At 41.7% G+C, this 18,839-nt stretch overlaps 1 protein-coding gene across 1 annotated transcript in view; it reads right to left on the bottom strand.

The window, feature by feature from the left end:
* Window positions 1-18,839, bottom strand: part of LOC106849591 (glypican-5-like) — a 322,712-nt gene that overhangs the window by 282,527 nt on the left and 21,346 nt on the right. Inside the window, exon 2 of the mRNA XM_014870294.2 lies at window positions 16,914-17,075. Coding sequence (XP_014725780.2) covers window positions 16,914-17,075 — 162 coding nt within the window. The remainder of the gene's footprint in view (window positions 1-16,913; window positions 17,076-18,839) is intronic.

Raw genomic sequence — 18,839 nt, 5'->3', positions numbered from 1 at the left:
GCAGTCTGATTAAATGGTGCCTGCAGTCCTGCTGGAGTGACTGACTGCACTGGTTCTGTTGAAGCACTGATCCTGTAGAAGGGTCAGGTCTTCCTCTGAAGGTCCAGAGGTGGTTATGGAACTCTTGTCCCCTGGAAACAACTAGGTCAGGGCTGGCTGTGGTGTTCCAAACCTCAGCTCATATCCAGGTAGGAATACTTGGTTCCTGCCCCTGGGCAGAGTGTTTCACAATAGGAGAATGTAATTTATGAGTCATGCAGTGACAACTGATGGCCCATTAGCAGAAGCTATCCCCTGGCTAGAGTTATCAGGGATGAGTCATGGAATAGATAAAGAACAGCGCCCCACCTGGCTTTAACAGCTCAGGAAGATGGTGCTAGAATATGGACTTTTGGTTACATCCTACACTGTAACATAAGACACTCGGCATCAGAGGAGGCTGGTCAAGCTGCTGCTTACTGCAGGGAGGATTCACAGCCACCCCAGAGCCCAGCCCTGTGCTGCTCCTCCTGCCATGAGGAGCCTCTGCTTGTGAAGAGTAGCTGCCACCCCAGCCCTTCATTAACACCCTCACCATCTATTCAGGTGCCTCAGGGGAAGACCTGAACCAGGAGCTCCAGGCCTCCCTATTCCTGGAGAGCACATCTCCCTGGCTGCAGACATCCCCTGCCAGGAGAAGGGGATTTGTCACTGGCTGGGTTTTTAGGGTCCCTTTGGGGTCCCTGAGGCTGCTCCTGCAGCCCTCAGTGATGGAGCACGTTCCCCAGCCTTGCCCAGATAGAATTTGGCTCACAGTGAGCTCTCAGACCAGTGGGGTAGAGACCAGCATATGCAGAGAGGCACAAATCCATCGTTTATTCTATGAAGGCATCCTGTCTACATATACCCACAGCTATTGTTTTACAGGGGGGTTTTATCTCTTTTGAGGGTTTTACAGTTTGCACCAATTACCAAGGGAATTCTACATTCTAACCAATCCCCGAGGGATTTCACATTCAAAGCTGGCCTATGGATACTAAAAGAGAATGAGCCACTAATATTGAAGATAGATAAGAGGGTCTTCCAAGAGGGGGAACTGGATTCTTTTTGTATTTGTCATTTCACAAGCCATTTCTTATCTCTAAGCTATGGTTTTCCAAGGAGCTTGTTCTGAGGATGCAGGGAGATGTTCTTCTTTATGAATATTTTCTGCTCCCCTCACAGGGATTGTCTTCAGAAACTCATCCTGGGTTTACACGGTGATCTTTGGTCAGGACAAGCAGGCAGTGATGCTGATGCAGCAACAGCACATTCAGGAAAGAGTGGGTGCAGACACGTGGGGCTGCTCCCCAAAGAGTGGGTGCAGTCATGTGGGGCTGCTCCCCAGTGCTCCACACAGGGAAATGCCTGGGTACCACACTAACAGGGGCACCTGCCTCCCTCATCCTCTCCTTATCCTGCAGCCTTACCACTGCAAGTGTACCCTAAGTCCTCAGAACCCTGAGAGGAATGATGGATTTGTCTTTACAAACAATCTGTGGATATGCTGGTAGGTTAGACTGGCACTGAGAGATAAAAGAAACAATGGGAAGGATTCCACTGATTGATGAATGGAAATGATATTTGCCTTTACAAACGGCAGGTTTGCTGATAAATGAAACTGGATGTCGAAAGATGAAAGAAGCAATGGGGAAAAACTATGAATTCTATAAGAATTAAAAAGGAGGGTTATACATTAGAGGGGAATCTCAGGTATCAGGGGTTCTGGGAAGTCTGTGCCTCTCAAGTACCTCAGCCCACGGGGAAAGAGAGAGGGGAATGTGGCAGGGAAATTGGGATAAAAAGGAGGCTGCGTCCTCCAGAAATTTGAGACACCCCAGGAGAATGCCCCATGGCCTATCCCTTTATTCAAAAAACACAAAAAAGACTCCTCTGTCTCCTTTTAGGACATAAACCTCTGGTGTTTGTGGATTAATTATTCTGACAATTCTGAGGTACTGGATAACACGGCTGGGCTTGTTATTTTAAGCCATGCAGATTGGTATATTCACATTAGACTGTGCTTCCATCCTGTCAGGCCTGTAATGTTACCACACAGATTTTTAAGCAAGGTGCAGCACCAGAACAGTTCCACTCTGATTCCTGCTTAAACAGGGCCTTGTTCTGCACCACCAAACCCAGCACAGGGGCTGGTGGCACTTGATATGACAGCAGTCCCAAAAGGTGCCACAGTGTGTGAGGGGAAGAGTGGGTGGGCTGGAAGCCTGCACTTTGCTTTCAGTATTGCAGTTTTATTGATCTTGAAATAAAAACTCACTAAAACTTGCTATAAAGCCCATCAGTCATAAAATAAGATCAAAAGAAGACCTATAGAAAAGAAGTCTGCTTGAGGAAAAGACCTTGATTATGGTTTCAGAAATACAAGAAAGTACATCCTTAAATAATGTTTATAGCCTCAAAACTGCTCTGTTCAGACAGATTATAAAATTAGATAAAACTATCTATTGCCTTGAGTGATGACAGGAAAATGAACATTTCATCCTCTACAGAACCAGGAATCCTCAGATAAGATTTGTCTCTGCCATCACAAGATAAATCACCTGGGTCTCATGCTGCTGTAATTTACACCAGTTACACCTGGTGTAACTTGAAAGCCTTCACTCAAGTCACTTCACCTGCAAGGAGCTATGAGGAAAATTGGTTTTCAGATACAGAGAGATAACTTAAAAATCCTTGAAACCTTCATTAGTTCTTTGCATTTTTCTTGAAGCTGTGCCATCCCCAGCCTTATTTTATCTTTGCTATTCATCAGCACGTTATTTCTAAGCCTACAGTGGGTAGATGTGCAGGTACACTTTTCTTTTTATACAGCTTTTTCTATATGTCTTGCTTGTCCTTGAATTGTTGGGTATTCCTTTCTGCAGAAGTAAAATCACTGTTGAGGCTAGTCTTGCTGCTCAGACCTAATCAACATACTTAGGGAAAAAAAAGAGGGAGAGTTTGGTGGATACTTAAAAAAAACAAAAACAAGACAACAAGCCTAACAGAAAATGTCTAGATTACAATGCAAAAAATTACAACAAATTCTGATTCAGACCACTGACATGACACTTCTGGATCTCCAGTCAAAGCTTATCTGACTCATTAAAATCTCCCCTCCACTCTGAAGTTACTTGTACACTCAGAAAAAACGACAGCTCACGCTATCAAATGCCACATGTACATGGTTAAGATGTGCAAAATAGAGAATGAGTGAGCCACAGGATCCATACACACACAGGAGCTCCCTACCAGCAGGACAGATGGAAATAAAGTGACTTTTCTCCCCCTTAAACCAATGTCCCCAGCTCCAGACTGATGTGCTGCAGAAGGGAACTCCAGGTTGCTTGGCTGGATGAGTGGGCTGTCAGGTGTGCTAGTGCAGAACAGCCACAAATGCCTCCCAACACATTTGGTATTGAGCTGAAATAGCTTTGCTGTAAGGCAGGCAGCCTGAGGATATTGGAAAATGAAAGGTTAATAGGGAAGGATGGCATCTGTTATTACATGATTTGATAGTTTGGATGCAGAAATTCTTCAGCCACACAAATCTGAAGGTCTCAGGCCAAAAAATAGTCAATTTTCCTTCTACACTATATTGGCACAGCTAGTGAAACAAAATATCTCTGTTTTGTTTGAACCCTAACCTTCTCTCATACTCTTATCAGAAGTTACTCTGCACATTTTAATATCAAAGCACTGCTCCTCCTCCTCCATCTTTTCCAAATTTTGCTACCACATGAAGAAGCAGCAAGAGGGAGAGAAGTGTGATAAACAGTCTCAAAATCTGGAGGGGGGTGTTGGTCAAAGAGTATTTTTGCTGCTATATTTAGCATGTAAGCTAAAATATTAGGAGGTCGTAGGAGTAAATTTATTTTCAACAAAAATTAGCTACAGTGGGTTTTGGTTCTTTAGACATTTATTTGCTCTGCAGAACTAAATCTCCATAAATTGTATTATTAAATCCAAATAAAAAAGAGCCTGTGCCTGCCTCTCTTTGCACATGCCTATCAGGACTTTACATTTTTTGTATCTCCTATGTTCTTTTGGCACTTGCTGACTTTCTGCTGTCCCCCAGCAGGACTCAAGGAATGATCCTTCTCTCGGGAATCCACGTTTGCAGGTTGCCAGGAGGAGGTTTCTCAGTAATGAGTTCAGGCTGGCTCGTACCCACTGCAGTTCACTCAGCTGCCACTGAGCAACATCTTCCATGGCACATCCCAATAAAGTCATCTTCACTGGGGAGACAGAACCCTTCCCTTTTCTCTGGCATCATAATTGAAAAGCTTTTGCTTCATTCTATCCTTGGAGACAGGGCCCAAGCTCAATTAAATCAGTGCAAAGATTATCAGGGTTTTTAATTCCTTTTGGACAACAGCCAATGTGAATGCTGTGTTCTGTTAGGTAAAGACTACTTACATTTAAATCAGAGAAGACTTTCTCACTCCTGTGTTTGCAGGTAAAAAACAATATTCATCTTGCTAAGAGCTACTCCATCACTCACTGGTACTACATCCACCTAATATCCATATCTGCCAGCACTGTTCAGTGGTTTCATACTCAGGGACAGAACCTGCAGGCCTGAAAACTCTCACCTTAGTCCTACAAAAATCCTTACAGTGACTTCAGCACAGCAGTGGCTCCAGCAGGAACTTCTCAAGGAAACACTTCTGAACCACTGAAATTCCCTTTACTCCCAGTGCACAGATACACTCTTTCACTATTCCCCAAGGGTATTGAAATTAGTTACACATACATGAAGACTGATATATTCATAACTAAACAAAAAAATCAACAGAAGAGCAGTATAGGTTAAAAGGTTTCACTCTCCTCAGGTGGTCTGGTGTTTCTTTAATTTCATATTTGCTTGCTATGCCCCCAGAACATTACCTTTTTTGGCAGTAAATTTGGTGGCTTTCACCTTTTCTGACCATTTTTTTCCAGCTGACTGTCCTTGAAGAAGTTAGTATTTCTGGAATGTGAAGCTTAAAGCATTAAAAAATTAAAACTATTCCTTAAATTTGTTTTTTATATTTGCACCTTTAGACCTACTCCCCATTCTGTGTGCCATTATTTCATCTGCAGTGTTCCAGCATTTTATACCTCATAATTATAACTACCCCGTGCTCCTTTTCTGCCAAGTTTGGTGAAGAAGGAGGGATGCAATGTGTTAGAGGAGGGGAGTCCTGCCAACCCCAATAGCCTCTTTTCACCCCACTGGCTCTGCAAAAAGAATTGCCTCGCATTTAGCAGTGTGTAAGGGCATTTCAGAAACCCACACATCTGTGCTTTTAAAATATAAAAATCTCCCATATTTAATGTTAACTGCACACCTATATGACTGGCATCTGGATCATTTCCTGCTGAGTCAGATGCAGAAACAGCCCCGATTTTTGACTTATTGTCCACAAGAAAAAATAAAAAATCAGCTCTTTGCCACATGCCTTTTCCTTAGAGCAATCTGCAGGGGTAGAAACAGAAGGAAGGTATTCAAGAGAGATTCGGCCATATTTTCTGTTATGACTTTCACACAACCACCTGGCCCAAAACTACTAAGAGAAAAAAAGGAGGATATAACACACGAGGAAGTGATTAAATGCATGTAGAAAAGACATTCTAGCTGAGATAACTGGTTTCTGTCTGCTTGTCAGCTGTTATTTCTCAGAATGATATTTATCCACCCAAAATTATTGCCTAGCCAGCTGTGTGAGCACTGCTGGGTGAAACAGGGCTCTGAGAAGGAACGAGGAGATGTCCCCAGAGCAGTGACTTCTACACAAGGTACCAGTGGGAAACAGGGCATCAAACATTCCAGGAATCTCTGGTCATGTATGGAAAATGCAGATACTACAAGGACTTCTCAGAACACAGCTAAAAGGGGCAGAAAGAGATCTAAAAGTTCCCTGTTCCCACATATGCATCTGTAAAATCCTGCTAGCAGAGAAATACAATGTACTGTTACAAAAAGCTTCTTTTCCTGTCCACAGCCTTCTGTTTATAGTAAATGCTATAAAACCCTACAAAAGCAATAATAGAAAGGGTAAAGAAATTGCTGTGTCCCCTATAGACATACCTCTTTCCCACAGCAATCTAAAAAAGGCTAAAGGAAACTCTCACAAGCGTTTGACAGTACTAATCAGGAAAAAAGTTACACAACTGAGTCATGGCAAAAAGGGTAAGAACTGTCAAAAGCTCTTCTTTCTATTAAGAATCCATGAAGGTTTGCATCAATACTGACCTTCCAAATGTAAACATCTGCAGAGATTCTGATTTTAGCATGGTACAAAGACAAAAGTCTCATCACAGGAAAATGAGGAGAGCCAATCTCAAGCCTTTCTCTCTCCAATTAAAAGCTCAGAGCAGATGAAGTTATCCTCAGCAGGACAAAGCTGTTGGATCCTCTCACATCTGATAAAAACCACCCTTTAATTGTTATAAATAGGCTTGTAAGACTAAGGCAAAGATCTGGGAGTATGTAGGGAAGATAAGACCCATAAATTCCTTGTTTCCAAGTCCTATTCTTACATTGCTTTCATTCAGATTCCCACCAAAACCGAGAGCTACTCCACACCATGGCTGAAGAACAGGGGCAGGGACAATGGGGAGCTGCCAGATAGCAGCACCAATCCTTTCCTCATTGAAATGGATAGGAAATAATGCACCACATTTCATCTATAACCACACAAATCTTCCTGGTCCCCAAATCTAAGATATCTGAGTGTAGAGAAAATGTCTCGAGCTTTTTGGTGACAATTAAGAGATTCAGTACTTCATTAAGGAAATGCCAACTCTCAGGAAAATAGCAAAAAAAAAAAAAAGGCATAATGCAATAGCTGCTTCCAAAATATTTACACTCCATCTGCATGGCCTGAAGTGGAGAAATGTAATCCAAACAGACATCCATGAAAAAGGCACAGGAGCAGGAATCCACATTAACTTCAAATCTGATATGCTGCACATGTCATTTCACAGATATTTCTGAGGACAGATGAAAAGCCATGTCCATTAAAAATCATATGGAAGAGTAATTTTTAGTGACTCTTGGATTTGAGCAGACACCTTTACATGGTTGTAGCATAGCAGCTACTTTGATATACTGGCATTTCCTTAAAAATACCAGTTCCCCACACTGGTGTACACAGGGATGGTCCTCATAAGCTCATTTAAAATCAACTACACCTTTTTTTAAACTAAAGTAGCCCCCAAGCTGAGAGCCAATGCTCTCAGCTGATGGGTGATCAGGGAGCCATGACACTCCAGAGTATCAAGAAAATTATGAACGAAGATCAAAGATGAATTTTGAAATATGATCTAAAAATGCCAACATAACTCAGAATGCTTTCTGACACTGACAAAAATGACTCTGTTGTTTTTACACACCCTCCACGTGTCTGTGGTCCTGATTCTTGTGTTACAGGAACTGTGATCTTCCCTGGACTGTCACAGTGACTTAGGGCTTTATATGCATTTATATGCATGTATTTTATTTCATAAATAAAACACTCCACAACAGCAACCAGCCATTTTCTGTTAATAACTGGGTGAAAAGAAAACTTTATTCTTTTTTTTTTAACAACTAAACACACCTAATAGTTTAGATCAGTAATGCATTATTGTACATAGCATTAGTAAAAGGCATACATTCAAATTACTCTAAAAGGTAAAACAGCTTACATCTGCATAACAGATTCATTAATTTGGCTAAAAACCCCAAAATAATCTAAGTCATTCTACATTTGCCTTCTAAACCAAGGCAAAAAACCTCAATGGCAGTGTATATATAAACCTAAAAACAAATTAATTTTCTGATACAATATTCATCCATTGGCACACTGCAAACTGAAATGCCACCATCACAGGGCACAGAGCTGAGACTGGAATCTGTTTCTATTTCCTGTGCTCCCCTGAGCATTCTTGCTTTGAGATTCTGCTCTCTTAACCTTGCAGTCTCAGTAATTTTCTTTTTAAGTCTGAAAATGAAATGGTGAAAATGAAGAATTTCCAGTAAATTAGTCCTTTTGCACCAAGTTATCTCTAAGGGTTTTACTCCTATTTTTATTGAGCTGTCCATCATTTACAATATTGCAGTACCAATACACTTGCTCAAAAAAATCTACAATTTTGGATCCAGAAATGGCCTAAGAAAATGCCTCTCCTAATTTCAAATTCACAAGCAAAGGACTAATAAAACAACAAAATGAATTTTTAAAAAACTGGTCATCTTTGGGAGAGAAGGATGTATAATAAAAAGCTGAATTATCATTGAAGTACCTCCAAACTGACCATCAGTGGTCTTTTTATTCCCAAAACCACTTTGGAATAAAAATAAAAAATAAATCCTTCGTGCAGGATCTTCATACACTTCTACTCTTATTCAAAAATGTGTCAGAACACATCCTTTCTCAGGCCTTCACCCACTTCTTTCTCAGGATGTCAGCCTGGCTTTGGCAAGCAAGAACTTGAGACTTGATTGCATGGAGAAGAATTTGATTTCAGATTTCCTGAAGCACTCCCATAGCCAGCAGCAGAATCTCTGGGCTGAGGGATGGAAATTCCCTGATGTGAGAACAAAAGGGAAATAAAGGGAGAAAACCACCCACCTTCTAGTCCTCAGGAAGGAGATGACAGAAATTTCACACCATGGCTGTGGATTAGGTGTGCAGCTCCAGAAGAAAAGACACTAAAGGAGATACCAGGGAGCCAAGCCCTCAGATTCATTTGCTCATTTTGCTTTTGTAGGCTTTTAGGTATTTTTTTTTTAATTTATGTTATTCATTAATTAACACTTTCTCTGCAGCCATCTTTGTGTTTTCTACCTCAATTAGCATCTCATTAGTTTGTTGGGCTACAGTTTCACCATGTTTTTCTACTCTGAAAATACAGTCAGCAGCCTGATAAGCTACTGGGGAGAAAGAAGACAAAGATAAATACAAACATCAACAGGTGAAATATGGACAGGGATAGAAGATAACCAAATACATGATCACATGATATAAATGTGTGTGTGTGCATTCGATTTCTTGTTGTAGCACCAAGATGCCCTGCCCACACTGCCTGAGAAGCAGCTATAAATAGATGATGGAGAGATTGTCCCTGCCCCAAATTGCTGACATTCTAGGCATCAAATGGCAGCCACAGCCACACAAGCTCAGGAAACAAGTTTACATGATGATTATCAAGGCTAAATGGATGATACCTTATCTAGATGATTTGCTGTTTCCTTTTAAATGTGTTTAACATTTATTTCTCTCACCACTTCACATGGAATCATCCTGTTGTTTCAAAGCCTCAGGCCAAACAGTTCTGTAAAATCTGTATTTAATAAGTTGAATGTTACAAAGACATCTAAACAACACAGCACTTTTGCTTAGCACTCAAAGCACTGCAATTCCATTAACCAGGCAAAACCTTCAATAGTGCTGAGGGTATCATGACTGCCAGTACAAGCTTCAGGCAATATTCTCCAGTTACCCACAAGCACAGCTCTGCGTGTGCATTGCTCAGAAAGAACTGCACCCTTTCACAAACCAAACCTGCACACAAACACAGCAACTCCTGGCAGCTACTCACAGTGCTGGGGACTCCCAAGTGACTGCTGACTGCACTGGATAAAAGGTCATTTCAGTGAAATAAGTAAGAATTAATGGAGGGTTTTCCTATGTTTAAGGAGAAATCCACTATTAACAATAGAGTCACTAGCTGTAGTTACCCTACAGAGACTTATGTGGACTAAATTTGGTTCACAGGACAGTGATTTCCATTCTAAGGCTAGATTTAAGCATCCTTCCTACATTTTCATTTCTTTTTCCACTTGATTTGAAATCAAAAAGTAATCAGAATTTTCTTTCCTTCATTATTCCTCTGATTTTTCCTGTGTTCTTTTAAAGACTTGCAATTTCTTCTTCCTAACAAGCTGCCTAAATGACAAGCAGTAGCCAAGGGATACATTAATGCAACCAGAAACACACAGAAATTACCAATATCAACAGAGATTTACATTCTAGAGGGGTCAGAGATGGTGATAAAACAGCAGCATCACAGCTGGATAAACCCTGGCAGTGAAGGCACAGAGAATCTTTACAGTTCACACATCTCTAACGTGAAAGGGAGCACAGGGAAAGCCAAAACTGTGCCCAGCTGGATTTTTATACTGGGAGAAAAGGCTGGAATTACTGTTGTGTGTGACAGAACCTGACATTTACCTCACAGGTGACCAGCAGCACAGCTTACAGTGAAAAACACAGGATGAAAGGTGCATTTGAGGTGCAGGAGGGGAGCAATATTAAGCAATATTAAGGAAACAGAATGGCTAAGTTTGATTAGGGAAAATATCTTTTCAGTACAATTTAAATAACCTTGAAAAAACAGTGAAAACTATAAAAAACCATCAGATATTTGCTTTTTGCAATGTACTCTCTGAGAAATGAAACAGTATGGGAAGAATCTAGAGGCACACAGTTTTAGAGGACATGAGAGGCTAGAATTAACTTCTGCACAAGCTCATTTTATGTTTAAGAGGCACTACAGGAAAATTTTAAAGGTGAGAGTTTATTTGGGGTTTTTCCCCATTTAATTTTCAACTTGTACATAGAAATAAATAAATTTCTTAAACTATTCATGGATAGTAGATCACACTGATTTCTATTTCTATGAAAAATGGAACAATACAAGACACCAAGTAAGAAACATGTTAATTCTTCCAGTAATGCACAGCATGAAAGCATCAATCTGAATCGAGAATCCTGACAAAAATGTGCATACAACTTCTGAAAAGGTATTATTCCAAAGCATCACAGGTAGTCTTTCAGCCAAAGAAAAATACCACCTCACACCATTCAGAAAGTTTAGAGACAGAACACATAAGCTGCACAGAGAGCTCAGTAATCTCCTTTCACAATGTAATGTTAATATTTACTCACAGTCCCTGGCCCACCACCAAGATATTCTTTTAGTGTTGCACATTCAGAAGATAAAAGGTGAGAGCATTAGGGAAAGCACATTGCAAAGTTTTTATTTTGCTGAGAGAAGAACAATTGCAGGAAATAATTTAACACCTCCTTTCATCACCCCACATGCAAAGACTGAAATCTCAGCAAAGCCCTGGGCTCTGAAATCATACATGGCATATAGAAGATAAAAACTTACAGGCAATAATCTATTTGTAATGGTCCAATTTCAGGACCAATGGACACAATGGAACACACAGGCAGTGTGGTTAAAGCAGGAGACCTGAAGCACAATTAAACAGCATCAGCACACAGCCAACACTGCCAATTCTGTTGTGGCAACCAAAAGATAACCTGGGGAGAAAGGAATCAAGAGACCAACAATGGACAATTATACCATTGGATAATTGGCACATCTTGGCCTAGAGTTGGCAAGCCCTGGAATTATCAGTCTCTAGGGTAAGAGGGAAGCATGTTCATATTTCTGATAGATTTCCCTGCTCATTTACTGCCCATGCCCTCACCTAAGGCAAAGCAGTGAAGGACAAAAGGAGCATCTCTCACTCCTGCAGCAAACACCTCAGGAGATTACAATCAGACAAAACTCCTCCCCCTCCGAGGTCTCTAGAAATCTAGAAAATACATTTTTTAGAGGGATCCTAAGATAGATGATGTGCCACTTCATTTTCCCTTCCTTGTTCCTCCCTTTATCTATCTGCAGCACCAATACCCCCACCCTGAGGTACTTCCCACAAGTGCCTGAAGTCTCTAGATAAGGGGTATCCAGTAAAGGGCTGAGTTTCCATTTCAGCAAGGACCAGCAGCAGCTGAGATGGGGCTGGTTTTGTCACTGGATGGATACAGGCACCTACAGCCCCAAAAGCAGCCAGCAGTGCTCCAGCAGGCAGCTCACAGCTGAGAAGGGATATTCCAGCCTTGGACAGCATCCACAACCCCAGCTCTCCCTCCTGCTGGAGAAAACAGATCCACTGGTGCTCTGGAAAGGAGGGGGACAGAAACACCCCAGCAGAGCCTCTCTCTCTGTAGGAAATTATTTTTGCCTTGAGCCAAAACCAAATTCTGCATCCTGGCCAACTTTCAGCTCAAAGGTCAGAAAAGTACAAACCAAGTGGAAAGGAGTGGATAACAATTTGTTACTCAAATGACCAAGCAGTACAGGACTACAAGAACTTATTTAGAAAACAGCATTTCTGCATTTCTATAAACCAGCAGTAAATAACAGGAACCAGAAGCATTGGTGGTGAGCATTGGCAGGTTTCTGCTGGTGATGGTTGGCTTTTTTTTTAAATAGCCCATTGATTTTGGATTGCATCCATCTCCAGCATTGTGGCTCCACTTCATGTAGTAATTTCCTTCAAACCAGAGTATACTTCTACAGCCAAGTCTTTGTTTTGTAAATGTCATTGCACTTCAACACTATTAACCAGACACCCCTATTTCAAGCTGATATTCCTAAATTCAGTAAAAATAAGTATCAGCAACACTACAACAGAGCCAAGTGAAAATGGAAAATGTTTTTGACTGCACATAGCCTGAGTGCAGTGTAGTGTACTATTCCTTTCTGAGAGAGTTTGGATCAGTTGATTAATGGGCCCACTGGTGTTATCCATCCCAAGACCCCCTGAAACCATCCAGTCATCCCCTTCCCCTGGAAGGGGAAAGCCTGGAGGCTTTCAGAGGACAACTTTGGTGCTTAAGGACTTTATGGACAAACTAGGCATTAACTTTCAGACATTTTACTGACAACTGGAAGTCCTGGACTCCATGCCTGCTACAAGCAGCTTCCCTTTCCATCATTCATGGCCTTCCCAAGTTGCCTGCTTGGATCAGATGGCAACAGGGCAAACCAATGTCCATTCACTGCAGTGTCAGGGCAACTGCAGCTATCAGAAACTGCAGCATGGTGCTTTCCCCACCAGCACCTTCCCATTCCATAGAAAGCAGAAAGTGAGCACAGCTTTGTCAAAGCCTGTGGGTTAGGAGTGACAAGAACAGAGCTCCAAAGCTCATCTTCTCTCTGATAGCTGCGAGAACACTGGAACTGGTCCCAGCACCCGACCCTCAAGGTTAAATGAATGTTATTTCAGAAAAGCAAGACAAATTAGTGCTCTATGACCAACAAGCTTTGTTCATGGAAGCTTTCTCTTCAGAGGGCTAAGCTGCCTATTGTAAAAACAAGTGCAGAGTACAGTAATTTTTTTAAACCCTTGAGCTCAAAGTTTTTCACTGTATCTCTGAGAGCTGCTAATTTGGTGACTGAAAAGTGATGCAGGTTTAAAAGCATCTTGTTCTGCCTCTCTGCAGACCACTGGCAGAGCAAATAAATTATCAGTGTTTGGATTCTCATTACCTCAAATTAGCCTCAGCATATGATGACAGGAGCAGAGCCAAGCTGTCTGTGGGCCCTTATGTGGCACCTGTTAGCACTCCATAAAGGACACAGAAAAGGGAGGCCAGGTTCTCTCTGCTGTCTGACCACTACAAAGCTTTCCTGTCAGACTATTGATACCTCTTCTGACAGCAACTTTCAGCCTGCACACCCACATGCTCCTAATCCACTAACAATGAAGCACTTGCCATACTTGGAAGTGTCCCTAAGGAGTGCAGGGACTGCATAAGGAAATTGGGGCAGGGATGAACGACTCTGCCAAATAACATGTATCATCACCACCACAAAGACATCCATCTAAAGCAACACGTTTGTTTTCAGGCAAGCCTAAAATAACCACTGCAACAAAGAAAACAGTGAGTTCAAAAGAGAATCTTCAGGTTATCACAGGGGAAAGTGAGATATAAATCAAAGTGTTCTGTTTCATCATTTATTTAAATAATTTTACTGGGCATTGCAGGCTGCAGCCACAGGAGCAAAGACAGGCAGGCACATCTTTGGATGGGACAAAGTGACCTGCTCCAAAATATATCCAAAACAAAGCCAGCTGTGAAGAGCCAGAGCTGATGGGGAGGATCATCACAAGAGGCACATTCTCCTCCCTTACACTGCTCCTATTACAGCCTGGATCACTTACTCCTCTCAGGCACTTACTCCTCCTTGCCTGTGATTGCATTTGCAGCAGTCACACATCTGTCCAGGGACTAAAACCACGGCTGTGACCTTGAGGCTACACCATGGACCAGACCATGAAGAGAAAGCAAATGCATCAGCTTCCCATGCAACCCTCCCACAGGGCCCTTCTGGCACTCAGTGTGTCAGACTCCCAGGTTTTGTGTCACTGTGGGATTGTGCAGGAGCTGATTGTGATGCTGTGCCTCCCCAGCAGCCAGCTGGCCCTTCCATTCCTGCCTCTGGCCCTTCCTCCTGTCCTGTTTCTCATGTTTCTAATGGCTATCAGCACTCGAGACAGGCTTTCAAGCAAAACACATCCATGCAGGAGCTTGATTTAGTAGTGTTTGAACAAAAAACACTTGCTATTATTGAAAACTTTAAGGGGAAAAATAGTGGGACTGAACCTTAGTGCTAAAGCTGTCCATAAACACGGATTGGGCACTGGCCCAAATACAACAAGCCTGCCCACAGCTGTGATATATTTAATCAGGTCTTACAGACTAATTATTTTGCACAACTAAATCCAGCACCTGTGAAAATTGTCTTATTTCAGCTGTAGGCAAAGCTACTTAACATTTTCACTTTCAAGAAGAAAACCCAAAACAGTATCTCTTCAAGTCCAAAATATCCACAGCCAACTGCAGTGCCAAGGCAATGCAGAGGGAATATTTAACCCAATTCACATCAAAACTCCTACTCATTATTAATACTTGTGGCACTTCAATGTCCCCAGAACTGCCTTCTGACTTCTTTGAAAAAATATAAGGAGATGATAACTTAAAACCCAATAACATTCTCTTGGGTGTCCTTCCAAAAAGGTTGTCTCCTTTCCCAATGAAATTTAACTCCCACCACAGTGTTCTCAGAGATGGACTACTGAAAATCCATTTCTCACACCACAGTAATCTTGAAAATTATTTCATCAGTAGTGGTATAATATTAATAGTATTGTCTGCTAAAGTGCATAAAAACCAGCTAAGATTTCCCTTCCTCAGAAGCAGGCAGCAAGGCTAACTACTGCTTTGCTTTGACTAAACTAACAGTACTAAAAATGTGTATAAAAGTAAATTGTGCATGAAAATGGTACAAGTAAACACCACTCCGTACAAATGAATAAAGCTATTTTTCACTAAGTCTGAGTCAGTTCTCACTGCTGCAAGAAACATGAAATCTAAAAAGCATCTGAAAGCTTCTAAAATCAGGGTTTCCTTTTCTCAGACTGTACAATGTGCTGTTGGCACACTCACTTTATCATTCAAAATAGCAACAAGTGAAAACAGACCAAAAGGACAGAGTTAATTTAATGCAAAGATCTTCTCCCTCAGTGAATGTCTCGCCCAGCACCACTCTTAGCAACAGAATGTTTATCCAGCACAAGATAAAGAGAGGCTTTTCACTGACACCTGGGACAAAACCAAAGAACAGAAGCAGCTCCCAATGCAAGCCAGCAAAGTTACATTTTTCAAGTGTTCCCACCTAATGCAGACAGAAGGCAGCCACAGCAAGTCACAACAAACAACCTATTTACCCACTTCCAGAAAATGCTTGTAAATCTGAACTGTGTGAAATGTCTAACTAGTGCTTTCATTCCATCAAAAGGCTTCATCAGCAATGGACAATAAAGCCTCTGGCTTGACCTGAAGGGGCTGGTAGGTTAATCTATTCTGACCTTACCTTTATTCAATCATAATACTGAAAGATTGCTTGAATGAATAACCAGCATTTAACAATGCCAACAGCCACCCTTTCACTACTGGGCTCTTCTGAAGTGCCCTCCAAGCCCATTTTTTAATCAAAGGGGATATCAAACATTTTCAAAAATGAATTGTAAAATAAACGAAAATGACATTTCTCGCTCATGGCTAAAAAAGGAAAGATATAAAAAACCAAAAGCAGAAGAAAATGTCTCTTGCCCCTTCATGTCTCTTTCAGACTTCCACCATCACTTATTGTCAATTTTAGATAATATGCTGTCTCTTATTAACTGTCAGTCACGTCTTTTATTTTTAGTATTTTCACTCAAATGGGAGAAACCAGACAAAAAAAGATACTAGTGCTAAAGCCTGCCTTCTAACAATAGGCTTAATCATCCAGGCCTCAACACTTGGTATTTTAGTAACTACCAGTTTCATTTCAGAACCAATTCCATGAGGGTGCTCAGCACTGAACACAGCAAAGCAGAGTTAAAATGAAGCAGATAATTAGGCCCACAGAGGTCAGTAAGTTGGATTCATCACTCACTGACTGACTTAATCACTCAACTCTCAAAAGTTTAAAGTTCACAGCCTATGTTTAAATGCCTTTCTAGAGAAAAGCCTCCAGTAACTCAACCCTACAGTGCAAAGTTCTACTCAAGCATTTTCCTCCTGTAACAGTACAATAACCACATGTGGGAAGGAACTAAATATTCTGATATGTGCCTGTTAGAGCAAGGTACTCCTGAATTTTGTCATGAAGCAAGAACTGTATTCTCATGTGACATATCAGTTAGAGCACTTATGAAACAAATGTGTCTTCATTGCATGTTCTACACCTGTACATGGTCTGGCAACACAAGAGAATATAATATCAAAAAGGACGATCAGCAGGCACTGAAAAGACATTTGAAAATGCCTTAAAAATCCACACTAACCCCAGAAACAAGGTCTCAGCTTAAACCTATTCCTAATTAGATTTAGGAGGATGCCTAGCATACCAGTCAAGATTAAGTGCCATCACCTTTATCCAAAAGCACAATCAGCAAAGAACTGGGAAGCAAAACACAAGGCAGTGACAACAGCACGCAATGCAAGAGGAATTAAAAATAAAGATAAGAGCTTTCCTTTGGATAGCAGAGGATATATAAACTACTCAAAACTTCCTACCTTGAAAAGCTGTGATGTGACCAACAATCATGTACTTCAGCTCAAAGTTCAGTGCCTGGATGCTCTGAGTCCTCTCCCTTCGAACAGCTGCCTGGTAGCTTTCTTCCATTTTTTTGGTGCAACATGTTGGTGCCCTGTGTTGACAGATCTGTAAATCTGACTCTTAAAGCAAACAAGAAAAACACAAAAATTAGAAAACCCTTGAACTTAGACCATAAAAGCAATGCATCTTTACGTCAAAAACACATTTTAAATTTTGAAACAAGACAAAACCCACGAAGAATGACAATGTGAAACTCTGAAGGACACAAAGTTGAGATTATTTCATTTGAGGAAAATGACATTATCAGCTGTTCTTTTACTCTGTTAAGAACACTGAACACAGTCAGGGGCACAACAATCATCACCACGAAGATGCACCATCAAAGGGGCAGTATTTCCACCACACACCTTGTGCTAAAGGCATCAAAACTTGAATGTATGAGTGATAGCCATGCTTCAAATTAGATTCCAATACTCACCCATGTTGTGCCTCAAGGAATCACCTAGCCACCTCTCACACTAGGGGAACCTTCCTAAAAAAATTGAGTTCCTAGGCAGCTCACCAAAAAAAAATAAATTTAAAGGCACTGTAATCACTCTCACTTTGCAACTACAGAAAAAGTTGAAAGCTGATTTAAAACTTCATTCTTGTAGAATGTACTTTTTTTTAATAATAATTCCTCCTGTGTACGTGTTTCAGTAAGTTCAGTATCCTTGGTAAGGAAAGCTACACCACAGAGCTGTGATGGACACACTCAGGGTCTGTCTGCTCTACACCACAGCATGTGCAGGTGCCAGAAAGGATCTGGTACAGACTGCAGATGAGGGTTTTCTGATGCTCCACAAATACATGTTTTTACAAGGGGAGTTTAAAAAGCAAGCACACATAAATACCAGAGCCCAAAGTCCCACAGGATCAAGTGTGGCAGGGTGGCTTCCCTGCACCTCAAGCAGAGCAGAGGGGGAAAGGGGCCACAGGTGTCCACCCGCACCCACCCCTCAGGCTCTGGATGGAGACAGCCTTTCCCAGCAATGCCAGGGCCACACAGGTGGCCAAGCTCCCCATCCCCACCCCACAGCTGGCTCTATGGGCCATTTGAACTGGAGCTGGTGTCCCCACACTGACCCTCTCTGTGCCCAAGGGGGTCTCTGCTTCCAACCACTGCCAACACCACTGGCAATCCCTCCCCACACAGCACCAACAGGGATGGAGGGCACGCGTGGATGAAAACAGCCCTGGGTCTCCAAGAGCCACAACTCCTCCAGAGCATTTCTCACCCAAACACCTGCAGAGAGCCCAGACCAGACCTTGGGATGGAAATATTAATGAACCATCACCTGCACTACCCCTCACACCTGGCCTTGCAGGTTAAAGCACAGCACTGCTCCACATCACTGACAGTGATTAAAATAAAGAGGATGCACTCTGAAAAATCAGCAGGCATCCCCAAGGGAGCAGGCTCTGCTCAGAGCCAGCTCCAGGTCACCACTCACTGACACCAAACCCACAGGGAGGAGCTTCAATCAATCTCCCTCACCAGGGAAAAAATAAAAACACTGAGTTAGCTGAAACATCTCATTTGACTTGAAAATGTTGCTTCCACTTTATAGCAACTCTTATTTGAAAGCACAGCTAATTTATGCCAAGAAGGTCAAAAAACAGAGTAAAATATTTCAATTCACTACATTTTTATATAAGTTTGCAAACAAAGATTGAAGTTGTCACAGACTGTGCTCAATCAGGAGACCATTTTGGAGGTGGATTTGTTTCACATTTCAGTCTAATCTCAAGAATGGCAAACAGCTCTCCCCACTGCAGTGTTTTTTGATCTAGGGTAAATGTGGGTATTTACGTGACAGACTTTTACAGGTAGCTTTTGTACT

Source organism: Sturnus vulgaris, chromosome 10, assembly GCF_052056855.1.
Source record: "Sturnus vulgaris isolate bStuVul1 chromosome 10, bStuVul1.hap1, whole genome shotgun sequence".
NCBI lineage: Eukaryota > Metazoa > Chordata > Aves > Passeriformes > Sturnidae > Sturnus > Sturnus vulgaris.
The sequence above is the reverse complement of the archived record's forward strand: the minus strand, read 5'-3'. Positions and strand labels throughout refer to the sequence as shown.